Here is a 17,303-nt window from a genome sequence, read left to right as displayed (position 1 = left end):
ATGAGCAGTACTGTAGGAGGTCTTTGCTACACTTGACCTTCTATTACTAGCCTAGGATATGATTTCAGGTATGGACACTTATTATGATATCACTGTTGTATCTGTTATTTATCCCTATGAGACTGTATACCTTTGTATCTCTAGTTCTTTATTATGTTCATGCACTATCTGTCTATTACCCGCTGAGTCTTAGTACTCACCACCCCGAAAACTGGTTTATTTCGTCAGGTAGCAGGTAAAGGATTTATTGAGTAGCCTGGAGATCCTGTCCGCCAGTCCCATGTCACATCGAGCTTCTCCTTTCGTTAGTGTTTCCTTTCGTATTGTTTGTTTTGTACTTGTTCTTGTATTTGTGTATTCTTTTATATGGAGTTTTGTTTTGTGGTATCTTGTATTTGGTTGGGTGATGATGTGTCAAGCCGAGTCGGCTCGCAGTGAGTTGTTTTGTTTGTTTCATGTTCGTTATTTTGGGATTTCCACTATGCTATGTTTCAGCCGAGTGGGCTGCATTATTAACTGCGTGGTTATGCTATGTTTCAGCCTTGTGGGCTGCATTATTAACTACATGGTTGTGTGTATATTCTAGCCGTATGTGGCTGATGCATTTTGTATGTATGTATGCCTTAGATTGTCACCAGTACAAGGGAGATGCTGTCGAAAGTTTCGGTAGGGACTCCTCTGGGGCGTGACAACGAGTGCTATTCCCCCCCCCCCCCTCTAGCATGCATCCATTCTACAAAATATATTGTCAAATATCAAAAAGAGAGAAATTATTGATGCAATCAACCTCCAAGGCTTTGGTGTTTGATAATATATTCATGTCTAATTAAGATTGACCAAGTAAATATGTTTAGTTAGGAGATTATTAGTATAATTCTCAGGGTTTAATGAGTTTAGTCAAGGTTGACAAAGGGTTGATCAACACAGGTTAAGGTTGACTGAATGTTTAGAAATAAGTGGGTAAAAGTTCTAGCAAGTCAAGAGCGATAAGATATTTGGTAGTTGGGTAGAAATCCTAACAAGTTAAAGTTAACCTAGGTAAGAGTGAGAAGTCTTTATAGGTCAAGGTTGGCCTAGGAAAAAGTGAGAAGTCATGATACGTTAAGGGTGACCTTGGTAAGGAAAAGTCTAAACAAGTCAAGGATGACAGAATGTCTAGCAAGAAAAAAATCCAAGCTGACTAAGGGGACCAAATACTTGGCGAAAGAAAATCCTAAAGGAGTGAACCCTATATAGTGAGAAATCTTGGATGAGTAAACTCCAAGTAAGTAAGAAATCTTGAAGGAGTGAATTCCAAGTAAGTGAGAAAACGTAGTAGGTCAAGTATATCAGATACTAGGTAACACATATGTTGGTCCCATGAGACCGGCAAGAGGGGGTGAATTTCCTGTCAAATAAAAATAACCCTTTTCTCGATCTTTCAACTTAGTTAGATATCATAATTAAAATAAAGAAGAAATAAATTGAACAATTAAAGAAAGTAAGACAGTTGTTCACTTGGTTATAACATAATCTAAGGAGTTGAAGAATGCTCCACTAGAAGTTACTCCTTTACTGAAAGCGGAGAAACCTCTTACACAGTTTCTAAGCTAAAAAATAACTAGAAAATTGAATATAATTATAGTAGTTCAGTTGTTGTTGAATTCCTAGGTCTTGGGGCATTTTTATGGCTCTTGGAAAATGTTATTTGTAGCTTAAAGGCACCTTCAAGGTGGTTCAAGGTGCCTTCAATGAGATAAGTTTTATCGCCAAAGATAAAACTTTATCTTCGGCTAATGGTCATTTGAAGGTGCCTTCAACATGCTTGAAGGTGCCTTCCATGAGGGCTTGAAGGCACCTTTCATGAGCTTGAAAGTGCCTTCCTCTAGCATCTACTAGCAGACTCCAGCAACTTCGTGTGAGTGATTTCAGCCATCCAGAATTGGAATCACCCGAACCCATCTTTCGGCCTTCTCCTTAAGCAGACTTCCACTCTAGCTTCTCGTCCCTAGGAAGCACTGCACGCGTCCTTCTCGTCTACCAGTGTACTCTTCCACAGCTTCTCGCCGCTCAGATGCACTGAGCCCATCAGCTCCTTTTCAGCTCTATCCTTCTCATCTGCTATGTCTTCCGCTCGACTTCTTGTGCTCCTAAGTTCCTACACACTTAGACACAAGACATCAAATATCAACAGAACCTAACTTTGCTCAGTTGTGTTGCGGTTGCAAAGTTACAAACATAGTCCCACATTGAAAACACATAGGAAAGATCATGGGTTTATAAGAAAAAGATATCTCTATTGGTATGAAGTCTTTTGGGTAGAGCTCAAGAGCAAAATAATGAGGGCTTAGGTCCAAAGTGGATAATATTATATTATTGTAGAGATATCTAAATTCCTTTAGTCTTAATAATTGGTATCAGAGTGAGGTTACTCTTCACCGGACTAACAGCTAGAAGAAGCACAAGCTAGAGCCATAATCTAAGATCGAACCATGTGGGTGAAACCTTGAATGAAGTAGGGGAGCCCTAAGCAGGTCAAGAGTGGCCTGATGCTCGAGGGGAAGTCCTAAGCAGGTCAAGAGTGACTCAATGCTTGAGAAGGAACCCTGTGGTCCTTTGTTTAAGGGGGATTGTTGGGTTGCAAAGTTATAAATATATTCCTATATTGAAAATACATGGAAAAGATTATGGGTTTATAAAAAAAAGATATCTCCATTGGTATGAGACCTTTTAGATAGAACCCAAGAACAAAACCATGAGGGCTTAGACTTAAAGTGGATAATATTATATCATTTTAGAGATATCTAAATTCATTTAGTCCTAATAGGTTGATCACATCAAAACTATCTCGTGATACTTACAATCTCCCCCTTTTAAATGTACAACAACCCGAGCTAAATTTAGGATAAAACAAAATGCAATATTCTAACTAGTGAATGAAAATTATAATTTAACACTAATTATGCAATGAACACTAAGTATTTAGCAAATATAGAAATAAATTTTCAATTATTCCAACTCCCTCTTAACTTATATCTCTTTCTCCCCCTTAGATCACATCAAAAAATTGGGAAGAATAAAAGAAACAGTTACAAAAATTTGAAATACTTTTCTAGAGGTACAAAACACGAATTACTAGTAGACTAATATTTTTCAGAAATAATTTTTAAAAATATTCTATATTTACTAATTAATCTTCTATTTTGATAAAAAATAATTTTAAAATTACTTTTTGACTTTAAAAAATCTTAAAATTTTTTATCAAATTTAAATAGAATAATCTATATCAGTAAAAAAAAATTCACAGTAAAATATTATTTAATCGAATAGAAATTATTTATTTCAATAGAACAACCTACTTTTCAAAAATAAGTCTTTGAAAAATATTTTTTCAACTTTAAAAATTCTGTTAATTTTTTTAGATATGTAAAGAAGCTAGTTTAATGCCAAAAAAATCAAAGCTTCTAAAATTATATTTTCTTGAATTTTTAATATTAAAAATTAACTTTTCAGAAAATCATTCATAATAATTTAGATAATATTCAAAAAATATCAAAAAAATTTATTATGACAAAGAACATCATATTTTATCGTAAAAAATAAAATATTTCAAAAATTAATTTGTAAAATATTTTCAGTTTTCATAATACAATTTTAGTTAAGAAAATTCATAGAAAATATCTTAATATAAACAAAAAATTAAAAGTTTTTCGGTTAGTAGATAATACATCTATTTTTCACATATAAAATTTTGAGCAATAATATGATCAGAAAATTAAAAATATATATATATTTTAACAAAAAATATAATGTTCTATCAGTATAAAAATTTTGAGAAAAGAATACAAATAAAAAGATTACTCAAAAAATAGTTTTCTTTTTGAAATAATTTCTATCCTAATAAATTAAAAATTAAGAAATTTAATCTAAAAAAGATTTTGGAACATAATATAGGTTTCTTCCTACTAGATTGACTAAAAATTTTGATAGTACATAATCCCTAGAGACTTTCCTAATTTGGTCTGGGTGATTTCTAATGTACCAGTTGATTCTATCATAATTTCTAAATTTTAATTTTTGAAAATTGGTTGAACATGCTTGGTCATTTTCCATTTTCTTTATTTTTGCTTTTAGGTTTTCAATTTATATTTTTAAATTCTCATACATATCTAAGGGGCATGAATTTGCTAAGTTTAATTTTAACCTAGAATTATCTTTTTCTAATTTTAACATATTTTTAGGCAACATCTTAATGAATTCGTAAGATTGTCTAAGAGATAGTATGCGTACCTCACTTACCTAGTGGTTTGTTTCTCCCCCTTCATTACTGCTTTCTTATGAAGATCCTCTGCTTTCGTCACTACTTTCCTTTGAGGATTCTCCTCCTTCGTCGATGCTCATCTCTAAGGAACTTTTAGCATTCCTCTGGTGATATGCCATCAGGGCTAATCCGACGTATTCTTCTAGATTCGATTCTAATGACGATGATTCGTCCCACATCACCTTTAATTTTTGTGCTTTGTTCTTGTTGGTCTTTTACCTTTATCTTTCTCCTTCTTCTTCAATTTGGGGAAGTCATCCTTGATATGCCCCTCTTCTTGACAATTATACCATCGAACCTTCCTTTTGCTCTAAAAGTACTTTTTTGCCTGCGACTTATTAAATTTAATTAACTTACTAAATTTTCTTACCATTAGGGCGACTTCTTCTTCATCGATTAAAGCTTCAGAGTCTTATTTGTCCTTCTAGAATTTTAGGGCAAGGTTGTTGTTCGACTTCTCAATTTCTTTGGGATCTTCACATCTAGTTTCGTGAAGTTTGAAAGTTCAAAATAAATTTTCTAGTGTACTTACCTCAAAGTTCTTAGAGATAATGTAGTATGCATCTACTAAGGATAATCATTCAGGAGTTCTGGAAAAGCATTGAGTGCATACCAGATAGAATCATGGTTCGTTACCAATTCTCCGAGATTAATGAGTTGAGTGATGAATTCTTTGATCCTTGCTTAGAGTTGAGCTACCTTCTCTCCATTGTCCATCCGGATATTCCTTAGCTGAGTTCGGAGGATGCCCCATCTTGCTAACTTGGCTTCTGAAGTACCTTCATGTAGTTCCAGAAATTTCTCCTAGAGCTCCTTGGTAGAGTTGTAGCTGCCGATCTGATTGACCTCCTGGGGCGGAAGAATGTTCATCAGATGGAACTCTACTTTGTAGTTCACCACGAAATTAGCTTTTTCTTTCTTTGTATATAAGTACTCTAATTTTTCAATTCCTTGTTAGTCCTTCGGAGCTACAAAATCATATTTCATGATTAGAAGAATTTCAAAGTTTATTTTTAAAAATATCTCCATCCGATACTTCCATTACGTGAAATCTCCCTCGAACTTCGGTAGATGAATACTTGAACCGGCCATCATTTTGTTGCTTTAGAGGAGATTAGTCCTTTTGAAGTGGTTTGGCTTTGATACCACTTGTTAGTCCCATGTGGTGTGTAAGAGAGGAGTGAATTGCTTGTTAAATAAAAATAACCCCTTTCTCAATCTTTCAACTTAATTAGATAGCACAATTAAAATAAAGCAGAAATAAACAAAACAACTAAAGAAAGTAAGACGGATGTTCACTTAGTTACAACATAGGTAGTTATTAATCCAAGGCGTTGAAGAATGCTCCACTAGAAGTTACTCCTTTGCTGAAGGTGGAGAAGTCTTTTACACACTTTCTAAGCCCAGAAATCACTAGGAAATTGAATACAATTATTGTAGTTTAGTTGTTGTTGAATTCCTAGGTCCAAGGGTCTTTTTATAACTCCTGGAAAATGTTATCTATAGCTTAAAGGCACCTTCAAGGTGGCCCAAGGCGCCGAAATAAGTTTTATTGTTGAAGATAAAACTTTATCTTCGGCTAACGATCATTTGAAGGTGCCTTCAACATGATCGAAGGCGCCTTCCATGAGGGATCGAAGGCGCCTTCCATGAGGGATCGAAGGCGCCTTCCATGAGCTTGAAGGTACTTCCATGAGTAGCTACTGGCAAATTCTAGCAGCTTTATTTAAGTGATTTCGACCATCCGAAATTAGGCTCACCTAAACTCATCTTCCAGCCTTCTCCTCAAGCAGACTTCCGCTCCGGATTCTCGTCCCGGAAGCACCGTGAGCATTCTTCTCATCCATTGGTATATTCTTCCACAACTTCTCGTTCCTCAGGTGCATCGAGCATATCGGTTCCTTTCCTGCGCCATCCTTCTCATCCCCTATGTCTTCCATTCGACTTCTTGTGTTCCTAAGTTCCTGTACACTTAGACACAATGTATCAAACACTAACATGACCTAACTTAACTCGGTTGACCACATCAAAAGTATCCTGGAGTACTTACAACATATTGTATGGTGCTTAACTCTATGTTATAGGAAGCAGGAGTTGATGGAGGATGCTTATAGGATCTGAGCGACTGAAGGTGGTTTGGTTGACCTAAAGGTTAGGGAGATTGGAACTATCCTAGACACCTGGAAAGGACAAAGCGAGATCAAATCCAAGATCTGAGTGACGCGGCCAAAAATTGGAGTTGATCATGTTCCAAGCGACTGATGTGTGATTTTTGCAAGTGTACTATTGTCATCAAGTAATAAATTATCATCCTTTCATACCGTAAGGTTGAATATCAGTCCAAATACAAAGTAGGCTATGTAAATGAATCAAAATCAAGAGAATTTATTAAGAAAGCAAACAAATTTAGAAAGAAAAGAGAGAAGTTGTGAGAAAATCAAATTTTAAGATAATTTTAGGACTTCAATTTCACCACAATGATCGTTGATATTCTAATAGTAATTTCCTCTTTTACCTTAGTGTTTGATATGCTTGAAGGTAGTCTGTCCCAAGGTAACCCATATCTCCTCTTAGAAAATACCGCTATATCTACCCAAATCTACTTTAGTAGTAGTCATATTAAAGCAACTGCTTTCTCAGGGAGACTCATGTCACGATGTCACATGATTCCCTAGACTTCTATCCCTTACTTCGTGAGCTCAAATCGGAGTAAACCCTTTACGTTCTATAATAGTCAATGGTATCCTCGAGAGGTTTTAAACTACTTTTGTGAATACACACTCTAGCATCGATAGCATGTCAGCATACTAAAACCAAATCAAGCATAAACACATCATGCGATAAAAGTGTTGGTGTAGGGTGTACTAGATCGAACTTGAGTTTTGATGTTGTCAAAAATTCAAGTTAAGTCTTATTGTAATCCAACAAGTTTACTAAGTGTACAGGATGTTTACTCAACCGAAAAAGTCTTAGCAGATCGTGGAAGCCAGGCAAGAAGTCCAAGTGAGTCGAGAGAACCCGACACTTGGTAGGGAAGTTCGATAGGTCTGGAGGACCTGGTATCGAGAGGAAGCCCTGGTGAGACTATCTGATACTAAGCGGTAAAGTCTAAACAAGTCTGGAGGACCAATGTTTGACAAGTGGATTGAGGTAAGCAACTGGAGAGGAGTGGTAGTGAGGTCGTGTTCTGAAAAGGAACAACCTTAAGTTGCACATCCAACTGAAGAAACTGGGAATGTTTTTAAGTTGAGATCAAGACAATTTTACTGTCAATTACTACTCATGCATATTACTACTCATGCATCATATATTATCACTGTGCTAACTTTGTTTTGCAGGAGTATTTGTTTTAACTCTGTTTTGTAAGAACCAAAGTCATCGGTTGACCGAACAACAGGATGTTGATCGAACCAAGTTGATACCGAATAGAGATCAGTTTAAGGCAAAGTTTGGTAAAGTGACTAATCGGTCGACCGAACGAAAGTGACATGGAAGAGATCAAATGAAGCCACAACAAACATGGAAGTCAGGCCGATCAATCGACCGAACCTTGGGATTGGTCAACCGAACAATCAAAGAATTAATGGCGAATCTCGACAAATAGAAAAACTGCATAGATCGATCGACCGATCAAGGGGTTCAGTCGACCAAACCATAAATGCTCATAAATGGGCGGAGATTGGATCTTGTCAGAGAAGGGAAGCAAGGGGTTTAGTCGATTGATAGGAGGATCCGTTGACTGAAAGGATCAATCGATCAAACAACTTTTCGGTCAACCGAACCAAGCTTATATAAGGGAAGCTCAAGGTCTAAGGCAAGGGATCAATTCTCAGTTCATCTCTATGCAAAACTACTATTCGTGCTCTTACTCTGCGCTTCATCTTCACAAGCAAGTTGCTCCATTAAGAAGTGTCGACAGAGCTTCATCTTCTACCTATTACCGGTATAATTTTAATTAGCTTGCATTGTTTTAATTTCAAGAAGATAGTAGTGTGTTACTATCTTCTAGTTTTATTTGTATGAATTGCTTCTTTTGAAGATTTTGGAAAGAAGAAATCTAGTGGATTATCCATCGGTGCGATCAAGAATCACAGGTATTGGAGTAGGAGTTGTCATAAACTCTAAACCAAGTAACTAAATTTGTCTTATCATTTTTCGTTACACTCTGATTGTTTTTACGATACAAAAGAAAAAGTTTTAACAAGCGATATTTACTCCTGCCCCCCATCCTCTCCACTCTATCGCTTCTGTTTGATCCATCAAAAAGTGGAGATTAATAAAACACAAGTGCCAACTCTACATCGGATTACTCCTTAATTCTAGAATTAAATAAACTACTCCATAGAGATGGAGAGATAAAAGCCGAAGACATAGAATTAAGCATTCTACAACTCATAAGAAAGAGAGAAGAGTAAGGACACTCAGCCATAGATGTCGATGTTGTCTTCGGAAGATGTCTATTCTTTTTAGTGGATGGAATCCTTGCGGCGGCTCCTTGAAAAACAACTCTTCCCAAGGATTTCTTGTCATGAGAAACCCTTTAATCCCTTAAATAGATACCCTTTGGTTCTTTTATGGCATCAAGAGATTACTAAGTTTAGTACCACTTTCCTAAAAAAAAATAGAGGTGTCACCACCATACTACGATTGTGTTAAGAAGCATGACCATACAGTGTGGGCCACTGGATGTCAGTAGTTATCGAACACAGTTATGTCAGATGACATGATCAGAGTGTGTTTGATGCTAGAATTCTCCTTGTCAAGTGGTAGTGAGGGACACAGTCTTGACCATGTATCATATTGGAATGCATATTTTCAAGGCTTTTCGTCAATTTGAGCTCCAACTTTACGTCCTATTAATAAAAGAAAATATGCAAGCTAAATAGTGAGGTACACAAAAGAATACTTTTTGAAGAATAGTTTTTTTAACTAAAAAGATAAAAAATATATAAAATGTATGAAACTATAGAAAATATGCTCATGTAATAAAATAAATGCATGCTAAATAGTAATGAAAACATACGTATGAATCACACACCAGCGACTAAAGTTGGTCCAAGCAATTGAAGGTTACCAAGTCAATTGGCACTGAGTCAACAGTCCAAGCACCGTGAAGGCTTCTAGATAACTGGATAAGTATTATCGAGTTCTATAAAAAGAAGGCTGAAGCTCAAGGTTCAATATAAAAAATCAACATCAAATCAATTAATCTCATGCTCATATTTTGTACGGCTAAAGTTCTGCTCGATTGCTCCAGGAAGTGATTCGACGAGTGTAGTGGTACACAAGGCTTCTAGACAGGATGTGCTCTTCATTTTTTTTTTTTTCTAAATTTTTCATTTTTATATCATGACTTAAAACCCTATTTTTTGAATTTTTTTAGATTTAAAAACTACTTTTCTGAATTAAATTTTTTTTGAAACTTTTAAATTTTTAAAAAAAAAATTCTAAATTTATGTAATTCAGATTTTTTTAATAATTTTGATTTTTTTATTTTTAAATAATTCTGATTAATGTGATTATTTCTATTAATCTGATTATTCTAATTAATCTGATTATTTTGATTAATTTATTTAATTAAATTTAAACTCTGATTTTTTGAATTTAATTATGTGTTTTTTAAAATTTAATTAATTTAATTTAGAATCCTTTAAATTTCTATCACCTAATTTTCTAAAATAATTTGAATTTAAACTAGCAGAACCATAATCAACTAAATTATCATACATTTCATCAATATTGAAAAAAGAATTTGTATAAATACTAAAATTGGTTAATTACCTAATAAGCTCCAATCCTTAGATTTCTTCCACACACGCTGGTTCTTGTAATAACTTCTTGCGTCCTCTCGGATGGATCTAATGGCTAACACATGAGGTATTGTCACAATGAGATCTGGGGTTCAAATCTCGATAAAGCCGAGGTAAATACCTCCCTTATGTGCTAGTCACTATTCCAAAAGCTAGTAGCCGTCTGTAATTTATCTACTCCGTATTAATCTTGGGACAGATTGACGAGAGCACTGGGACGAATGTATTCACATTTTATCATAATTGTAATAACTTCTTGCACCTTAAGCACTCCTTCCCCTTTCAAACCTCAAGCAATATATAGTTTGAGTTGTGTAAAAATAAATAAATTAAAACAGGGCACTTATTTTTTATTGTTCTTTTTCCCTGCATTTAAAATTTTGAATTTACACCTATATATTGAGCCATTGGTAGGGTTATTCTCCATAATACCTAGCAACATAGATTCCGGTACAACTCGTTCGTTGAGCTAATCCACTCGGAGCTTATCTTCTAGTCCCGAGAGATTCTCGTGGAGCTCGATTAACTGCAAGTAGAGGTCATATGCATTTTTGTATTTACCTATCCTGCACGTGATATCAGTAGGTGAATCATCTAGTAATGTGTCTGCCTCTGATTTTCTAACGTGGTCCTTTGTCCATTTGTATTTTTGGAGAATTTTTTTCATTTTCGTATTGTGGTATTTTGAACTCTTTCTTAAAGCGACCTAACTCATCAGGATGAAAATTTTCATTACTAGCTTACAATAAGTGAACTCTTTTTTTCTTGAATGACGGTGGGTCGTAGATGTTGCAGTTGAGTTTTCTTCGAATTCTATTTTCCTATTCTTTTACGACAACAAAAAATAAAAATAAAAATAAAAAATTGTAAAACTTAAAATTTAAACCTCTAGTTGTGTTGCTCCATTTAGCGGTGAGCCCAATCAAAAGTCCATCAGGATCTAATACTAATGGTAGGTGATCCCGTCCGGAAACTGAGTCGGACGAAGGCGGATCGCGCTGTTGCTGGTGTTGACGGAAAGTCACTGTGAAGCCTGGTCAATCTAGCACCCGCAAGAAAAGCTTACATGAGCAGATGACGGGGGGTGATGACGAAGAAAGGATCCTGCGTGTTGGTGCGGTTAGCATTCACTACAAAAAAAACTGCCTTTTGCGACAAATTTGGCGACGAATTTTTAAAAAAATTCGTCGCAAATTTGGTTTGCGACGAAATCAGCGACGAATATATTTCGTCGCAAAGATCTCGTCGCAAAATATTTTGCGACAAAAAAAAAGAATTTGTTGCAAAATCTGCAACGAAAATAAAATTCGTCACACTATTCGTCGCAAATAATTTACGACGAACATATATTTTGTCGCCGATTTTGCAACGAATTATTATTTTCGTTGCTGATAATTGCGACAAAACTAAAATTCGTCGCAAAGTTTGCAACGAATTATATTTTCGTCGCAAGTTAGTTGGAAGATCATAAACCTTGACCAATTCAATTTGCAACGAATTTTGAATTTTGCAATGATTTCACGTTCGTCACAAAAATCGTCGCAGAATTTGCGACAAATTATCAAATTTGTCGCAGATATTTGCGACGAATATAGGAATTTATCGCAGATTCTGCAACGAATCTGAAAATTCGTCGCGGAATCTAAGTCATGTTGCGAAGTTTTTTTGTTGCAGAATTCGTCGCAAATTCTGCAACGAATTCTGTGACAATTCGCAACATTTACATATCTTAAATTCTGCGACGAATTTGAAAATTCGTCGCAGAATTTGCAACAAATCTGATAATTCGTCGCAGATTTCTGCGACGAATCTGAAAATTTGTTGCAAAATTTAGTACTGTTTTTTTCGATATATTACGATAGGCTTGCAACAAAAATATTTTCGTCGCAAAGTTTGTCGCAAAACTAAACAACCGCCATCCTAAATTTTATTATTTCTATATTTAACCTGATTAATACACAAATATGCATCTAATAAATAGACATTATATCTAACAATAAAATTATACATAAACCAAATCACATCAAATCCAAATATCACAAAAAATCCAAGCATTCCATAAATTAAAATGCAAACATCATCTAATATACTTACAATCCAAACATATGATACATCAAAATACAAACATGATCTAATATCCTTGCAAGCCAAACATATAATACATCAAAATATAAACATCACAAAAGATCTAATATCCATACAATCCAAACATCATAAGTTCTAAACCATCCATATTTCAACAAAATCCGAAATATGACTAAATCTTCTCTATCTTCTTCATCTTCTTCCTGCATAATATAAACAATATCAATAATTACAATAAAGAAATTACTATATATGAACAAAAAAATAATTTTTTAGTTACTCCCAACATTGATTTTCATTGTGTCTGACCAATCCTGTTTCAAAAAAATTAGTATTATTAACAAAAAAATAAACATCTACAATAGAACAACTAACATTCCAAAATACTAATTATGAGATAAATAAAATTCATACAAGAAGATCCATCGCCACCATCGTCGCCATCGTCACCAAAATCGGAAGGAGCGGAACTTAACTGAAGATGTTTCATAATTAAATTTTGTTGTTGACGGAGAGCTCTCATTTCTGCATCTCTAGCTCTTCTTTCTTCATCTCTTTCTAATATTATGCCCTTTAAATGTGAAACCTCTTCAGTCAAGGAATTGATCTGAGTCGTGACTGCTGTTGGGGTGGAAAATGATTTACGGGAAACTCTATGATTTTTGCTTAAAGAACTCATTCCCAATATCCTTCCCCCTTTCTGTCCTCCACTAGCCTCCAACCACAAATCCAAATTTTTACCAACAGATGACTCAGTTTCCTCACTAGCACATGAACTTCTATGTGCTATCTCGAGCTCATCGTATTTGTCCTATATAATTATAAAATTAAAATAAATTTATTGTAACAATAATTTAGAAACACATATTTTTAATTAATCCAAACCTTTATTGCTTTTGCTCTAGCCCCACTCCAAGACTTATCCTTTTTTGTAAAAGTTTTGGTGAAAGTTTCAATGAATGAAGGTTCTTTCCCCATATCTTTGGTCTAAAAAAAAGGATTAGAAATAAAAAAATAATGACGGATTAAAAAACAATTGAGAGAGTTAAAAATTAGTAGAAGAGTTAAATATTTACCATTCTAGGTCGATGCTCATCGATATTAATTGAACCTCCCGCATATGTAGCAGAGAAGTCTCCAGAATTATAAGATTGATTTAATTTATTCTGTTGACTTCGTTGTTTGCTTTCGTTGGTTGACTAAAAATTGTTGATCTTAGTCCAATTATCCTCTGTGATACAAAGTGGTTTTTTACCCCTTTGTTTAGCATGACTAAGAGTATGACGAATGTGATCGCCACATTTTTTCTTGAAGTTATTCTTAATTTCGAATTCATATGCAGGGTCCCAATTATATATCCGCTGAATAGGAAATAAAATAATTAAGTATATAGATTTAATTTTTAGATATAAAATGAATCATTTATACCTTAAACTCGCTCCACCATAACTCTTTCATTGATGATGGAGTGCTTGAATAAGACATAGAATCCCCCATCCAATGATTATTCATGATTTGATTAATTTCGTGAACAACACGTACCGAATTTTCGAACCTATAGTTAATGAAGAATATTAAATATAATAGTAATAAGAAAAGTCTAAAAAATATAAGATAGGAGTAACCATATTTTTAAGATCCCTAAACTAGTAATGTTAATTGACTGTCTTGTAACTACCATAATCCATTCTAGTCCAACGGTTAAATAGTCTAATTATTTAATATATTAAATATATGAAGAGTATCATTGCTAATTAAACATTGTTCAGAGTTGTTCAAAAATGCAAGAATGACCAATGATCATACACTATTCTAATGGTCTAATTGATTAAAAAAAAGGTTGCACATCAAACCACTATTAGAACTTTTCATTATTGAGAATAAGGATGTGTAATTGAAAATAAAATAGCACATCAAAAAATTTTCAGAGTTTATCAAATAATGAGAGGATGATTAAAGATAGAATTAAGTAATCTCATGATATGATTGAAAATAAAGTAAATCAATTATACTATTAGAGCAAGGAATAGAATGAAGTAATGCATATCAGAACTTAAATATTACATTTAAATAAACTTGCTAAAGAAAAGACAATTGAAGTGATGAAACTAAGTTTTAATCCTACTTTATAATCATACTTAAAAAATATAGAATAAAAAATTAAGATATTAATTTTATACTTACGAATCTCCGGAGGGGACAATAAATATTCGAACATCTTGGGTCTCAGAAAATGAGTATCTGGTAGGAACCGGATCTGCCAAATTTTGCGGTGAAGGTACTGGCGAAGGAGAATGTGATGGTCCTGCATGTATTGGCGACGGCAAATGTGAAGGTCCTGCATGTACTCGCGAAGGGGAATGTGATGGTCCTGCCTGAACTGGCGTAGAGAGATGTGATGGTCCTGGCTGTACTGGCGAAGGTGAATTTGATAGTCGTACAGGCTGATCAGGGATAGGCGTAGGTGCACTGCTAGGTGCTGCATGGCCATGTGAACTTCGTTTACGTCCCCCCCGTCTAAAGATGTTCTGAAATTCAAAAATAGGATAAAGTTAAAAAAATAATGATGCATAATAAATAACATAAAAAAAACTTACCATATTTATTAAAAGAGATTGTGTGAGATTCCTTTGACGATAGATATCACCTCTACTCACCTATAACATATAGCAAGAAATACAGAGCATTAACAAATAATATATATAAGTTTAAGAATGAGATATTAGATATATAGCAAGAAATACACTAATCACTAATATGTTTCAAGCGCACATACAAATGAAAATAAATAACATAAAATTGTATACTAATGCTATCATTATTAATTAAAGTCAAGGGTGTAGGTATACCAAACAGAGGTCAACAAAGACGTTGAGTGTCTCTCAAACACATCTACTATACACCTGCATAAACAATGTACACAGTCAATTATATAGGTCAAATAACACAAATAAGGTCGCTATAAACAAGACTATATGGTTGGTTTAGCCAATAAGTCTTGGCCGTCTTGGCCATGGCAAGGGCAGCAAGTGCCGGGTAAGGGCTGACCAACGACATCAAGGGCCACCTGCGGTCGGGCCAGCCGCTGCCGGACAGTGGTAGCCACTGTCGGACAGGGCCAGGGCCGTGGCCGGCCAGGACCAGCCGCTGACTCGCGCGACCGACAATGGCCAACCTCGGCCTCTTCCGCCAGACCATGGCCATGATCTAGCTCGAGTGTCCGGCCAGGGCAAGGAGCTGCCCCACGCGTCCGGCCAGGGCCAGCAACTCACTCCCGAGGCCGGCCAGCGCCAGGCGCGGCCTCCCAGCAGCGGGACAGCACCCGCGGCCAGCCAGCGGCAGCCGCGACCACCCGCGGCCAGCCAGAGGCAGGCGCGAGCACCTGCGACCGCCCAGCGCGAACTGCCACCGGAGTTGGAAGAGAGGGAGACAAGTTTACCTGGACTGAAATCGCCCTAACCGACGTCCTCCGTCCTCGGATCGCAGCTTCTGCGTCACCACCAAAGCTAGGGCAAAAGGAGGGATCGAACCGCCACCAAAGTTAGGGCAAAGGGGCTGTCATGGAGTGGTTAAAGTTAGGTCTTTTGCGACAAAAGGATAACTCGTTGCAAATTTCATTGCTGATTCAGCGACGAATTTTGAAATTCGTTGCGGATTCTGTGACGAATTTTAAAATTCGTTGCAGATTCTGCGACGAACTTTTAAATTCGTCGCAAAATTTCATTTTTTTTATATATAAAATAAATTTTCCGGGGCGATTTAGATATTTAGAGAGCTCGGAATGAGATGAAATCTGATCCTATGGATTACTAAAAATCCCTTGATCATGGAAATGCCATCAAAAAAAAATTTTGACATAATAAATTGATATTTTTGGTCTTATGAAGGTGAATACCGTTTTTCGGAGATCTTCGACTTAAAAAAATCATCGGTAGCATAAAATTAGATGTTGTGGACAATTATAAAATTATGGAATTTATAGAAACCCATATGAACTGGTTTCATCTCATTCTGGCATCTCTATGTACCTCAATCGTCTTCGGACATTTCAAAATACGTGTGACTTGTAAATGTACACATTCGTATAAAAAATTTAACTAAGTCCAAAAATGCTCATAATTGATTAAGCAAATTAGGAATAAGTATAATGGGTAAATTTATTTTTTGATGATACTCCCATGATCAAGGGATTTTAAGGAACCCATAGGATCTGATTTGATCTCATTCCGAGCTCTCTAGGTACCTCAATCGGCCCCGGAAAATTTAATATTACATATAAAAAAAAGTGCAATTCTGCGACGAATTCAAAAATTCGTCGCTGTTTCAGCGACGAATTTTAAAATTCGTTGCTGAATCTGCGACGAATTTTGGAATTCGTTGCAGATTCTGCGACGAATTTTGGAATTCGTCGCAAATTTGCATTTTTTTATATGTAAAATAAATTTTCCGTGGCCGATTGAAATACCTAGAGAGCTCGGAATAAGATGAAATCAGATCCTATGGGTTCCTAAAAATCCCTTGATCATGGAAATGTCATCAAAAAATAAATTTGATATATTAAATTGATATTTTTGGTCTTATGAAGGTGAATACCGTTTTCCGGGCCTCTTTGATGTAAAAAAATTCACCGGTAGCATAAAATTAGAGGTTGTGGACAATTATAAAATCAGGGAATTTATAGAAACTCATAGGAACCGGTTTCATCTCATTCTGACATCTCTATATACTTCAACCGTCTTCGGATATTTCAAAATACATGTGACTTGTAAATCTACATATTCGTATACAAAATTTAACTAAAGTACAATTGGTAAATTTATTTTTTGATGATACTCCCATGATCAGGGGATTTTTAGGAACCCATAGGATCTGATTTCATCTCATTCCAAGCTCTCTAGGTACCTCAATCGGCCCCGGAAAATTTAATATTACATATAAAAAAAATGCAATTCTGCGACAAATTTTGAAATTCGTTGCGGATTCTGCGACAAATTTTGGAATTCGTTGCAGATTCTGCGACGAATTTAAAAATTCGTTGCAAAATTTTATTTTTTTTATATGTAAAATAATCTTTCCGGGGCCGATTGAGGTACCTAGAGAACTTGGAA

At 35.3% G+C, this 17,303-nt stretch overlaps 1 protein-coding gene across 6 annotated transcripts; it reads right to left on the bottom strand.

Annotated features, from left to right (window-relative positions):
• Window positions 1-12,146: 12,146 nt before the first annotated feature.
• LOC122052340 lies at window positions 12,147-15,738 on the bottom strand. Of its 6 annotated transcripts, XR_006131968.1 has the most exons (10): window positions 15,635-15,738; window positions 15,045-15,098; window positions 14,793-14,852; window positions 14,380-14,723; window positions 13,624-13,750; window positions 13,272-13,556; window positions 13,081-13,182; window positions 12,610-13,006; window positions 12,483-12,509; window positions 12,147-12,398 (listed from the first exon to the last, which is right to left on the bottom strand). XR_006131968.1 is itself a non-coding variant. In XM_042613818.1 (9 exons), coding segments are annotated over exons 3-8 (975 nt in total). In that variant the 5' UTR covers window positions 14,796-14,852; window positions 15,045-15,098; window positions 15,635-15,738; the 3' UTR covers window positions 12,147-12,398; window positions 12,483-12,507. The 6 variants fall into 6 exon arrangements, 2 of the variants coding, with proteins under 2 accessions (XP_042469752.1, XP_042469751.1); XM_042613818.1 differs by lacking the exon at window positions 13,272-13,556; XR_006131967.1 differs by lacking the exon at window positions 13,272-13,556 and having other exon boundaries at window positions 12,483-13,006.
• Between the last annotated feature and the right edge of the window lie 1,565 nt (window positions 15,739-17,303).

Source organism: Zingiber officinale, chromosome 3A (assembly GCF_018446385.1).
Source record: "Zingiber officinale cultivar Zhangliang chromosome 3A, Zo_v1.1, whole genome shotgun sequence".
NCBI lineage: Eukaryota > Viridiplantae > Streptophyta > Magnoliopsida > Zingiberales > Zingiberaceae > Zingiber > Zingiber officinale.
This window is presented reverse-complemented; position numbering and strand designations above follow the sequence as displayed.

Coding starts and splice junctions, on each gene's coding strand:
- LOC122052340 (XM_042613817.1), bottom strand. Junction 13,183..13,623: donor TATGGTGGAGCGAGTTTAAG/GTATAAATGATT, acceptor CCTTTTTTTTAG/ACCAAAGATATGGGGAAAGA. Junction 13,007..13,080: donor CTAGAGCAAAAGCAATAAAG/GTTTGGATTAAT, acceptor ATAATTATATAG/GACAAATACGATGAGCTCGA.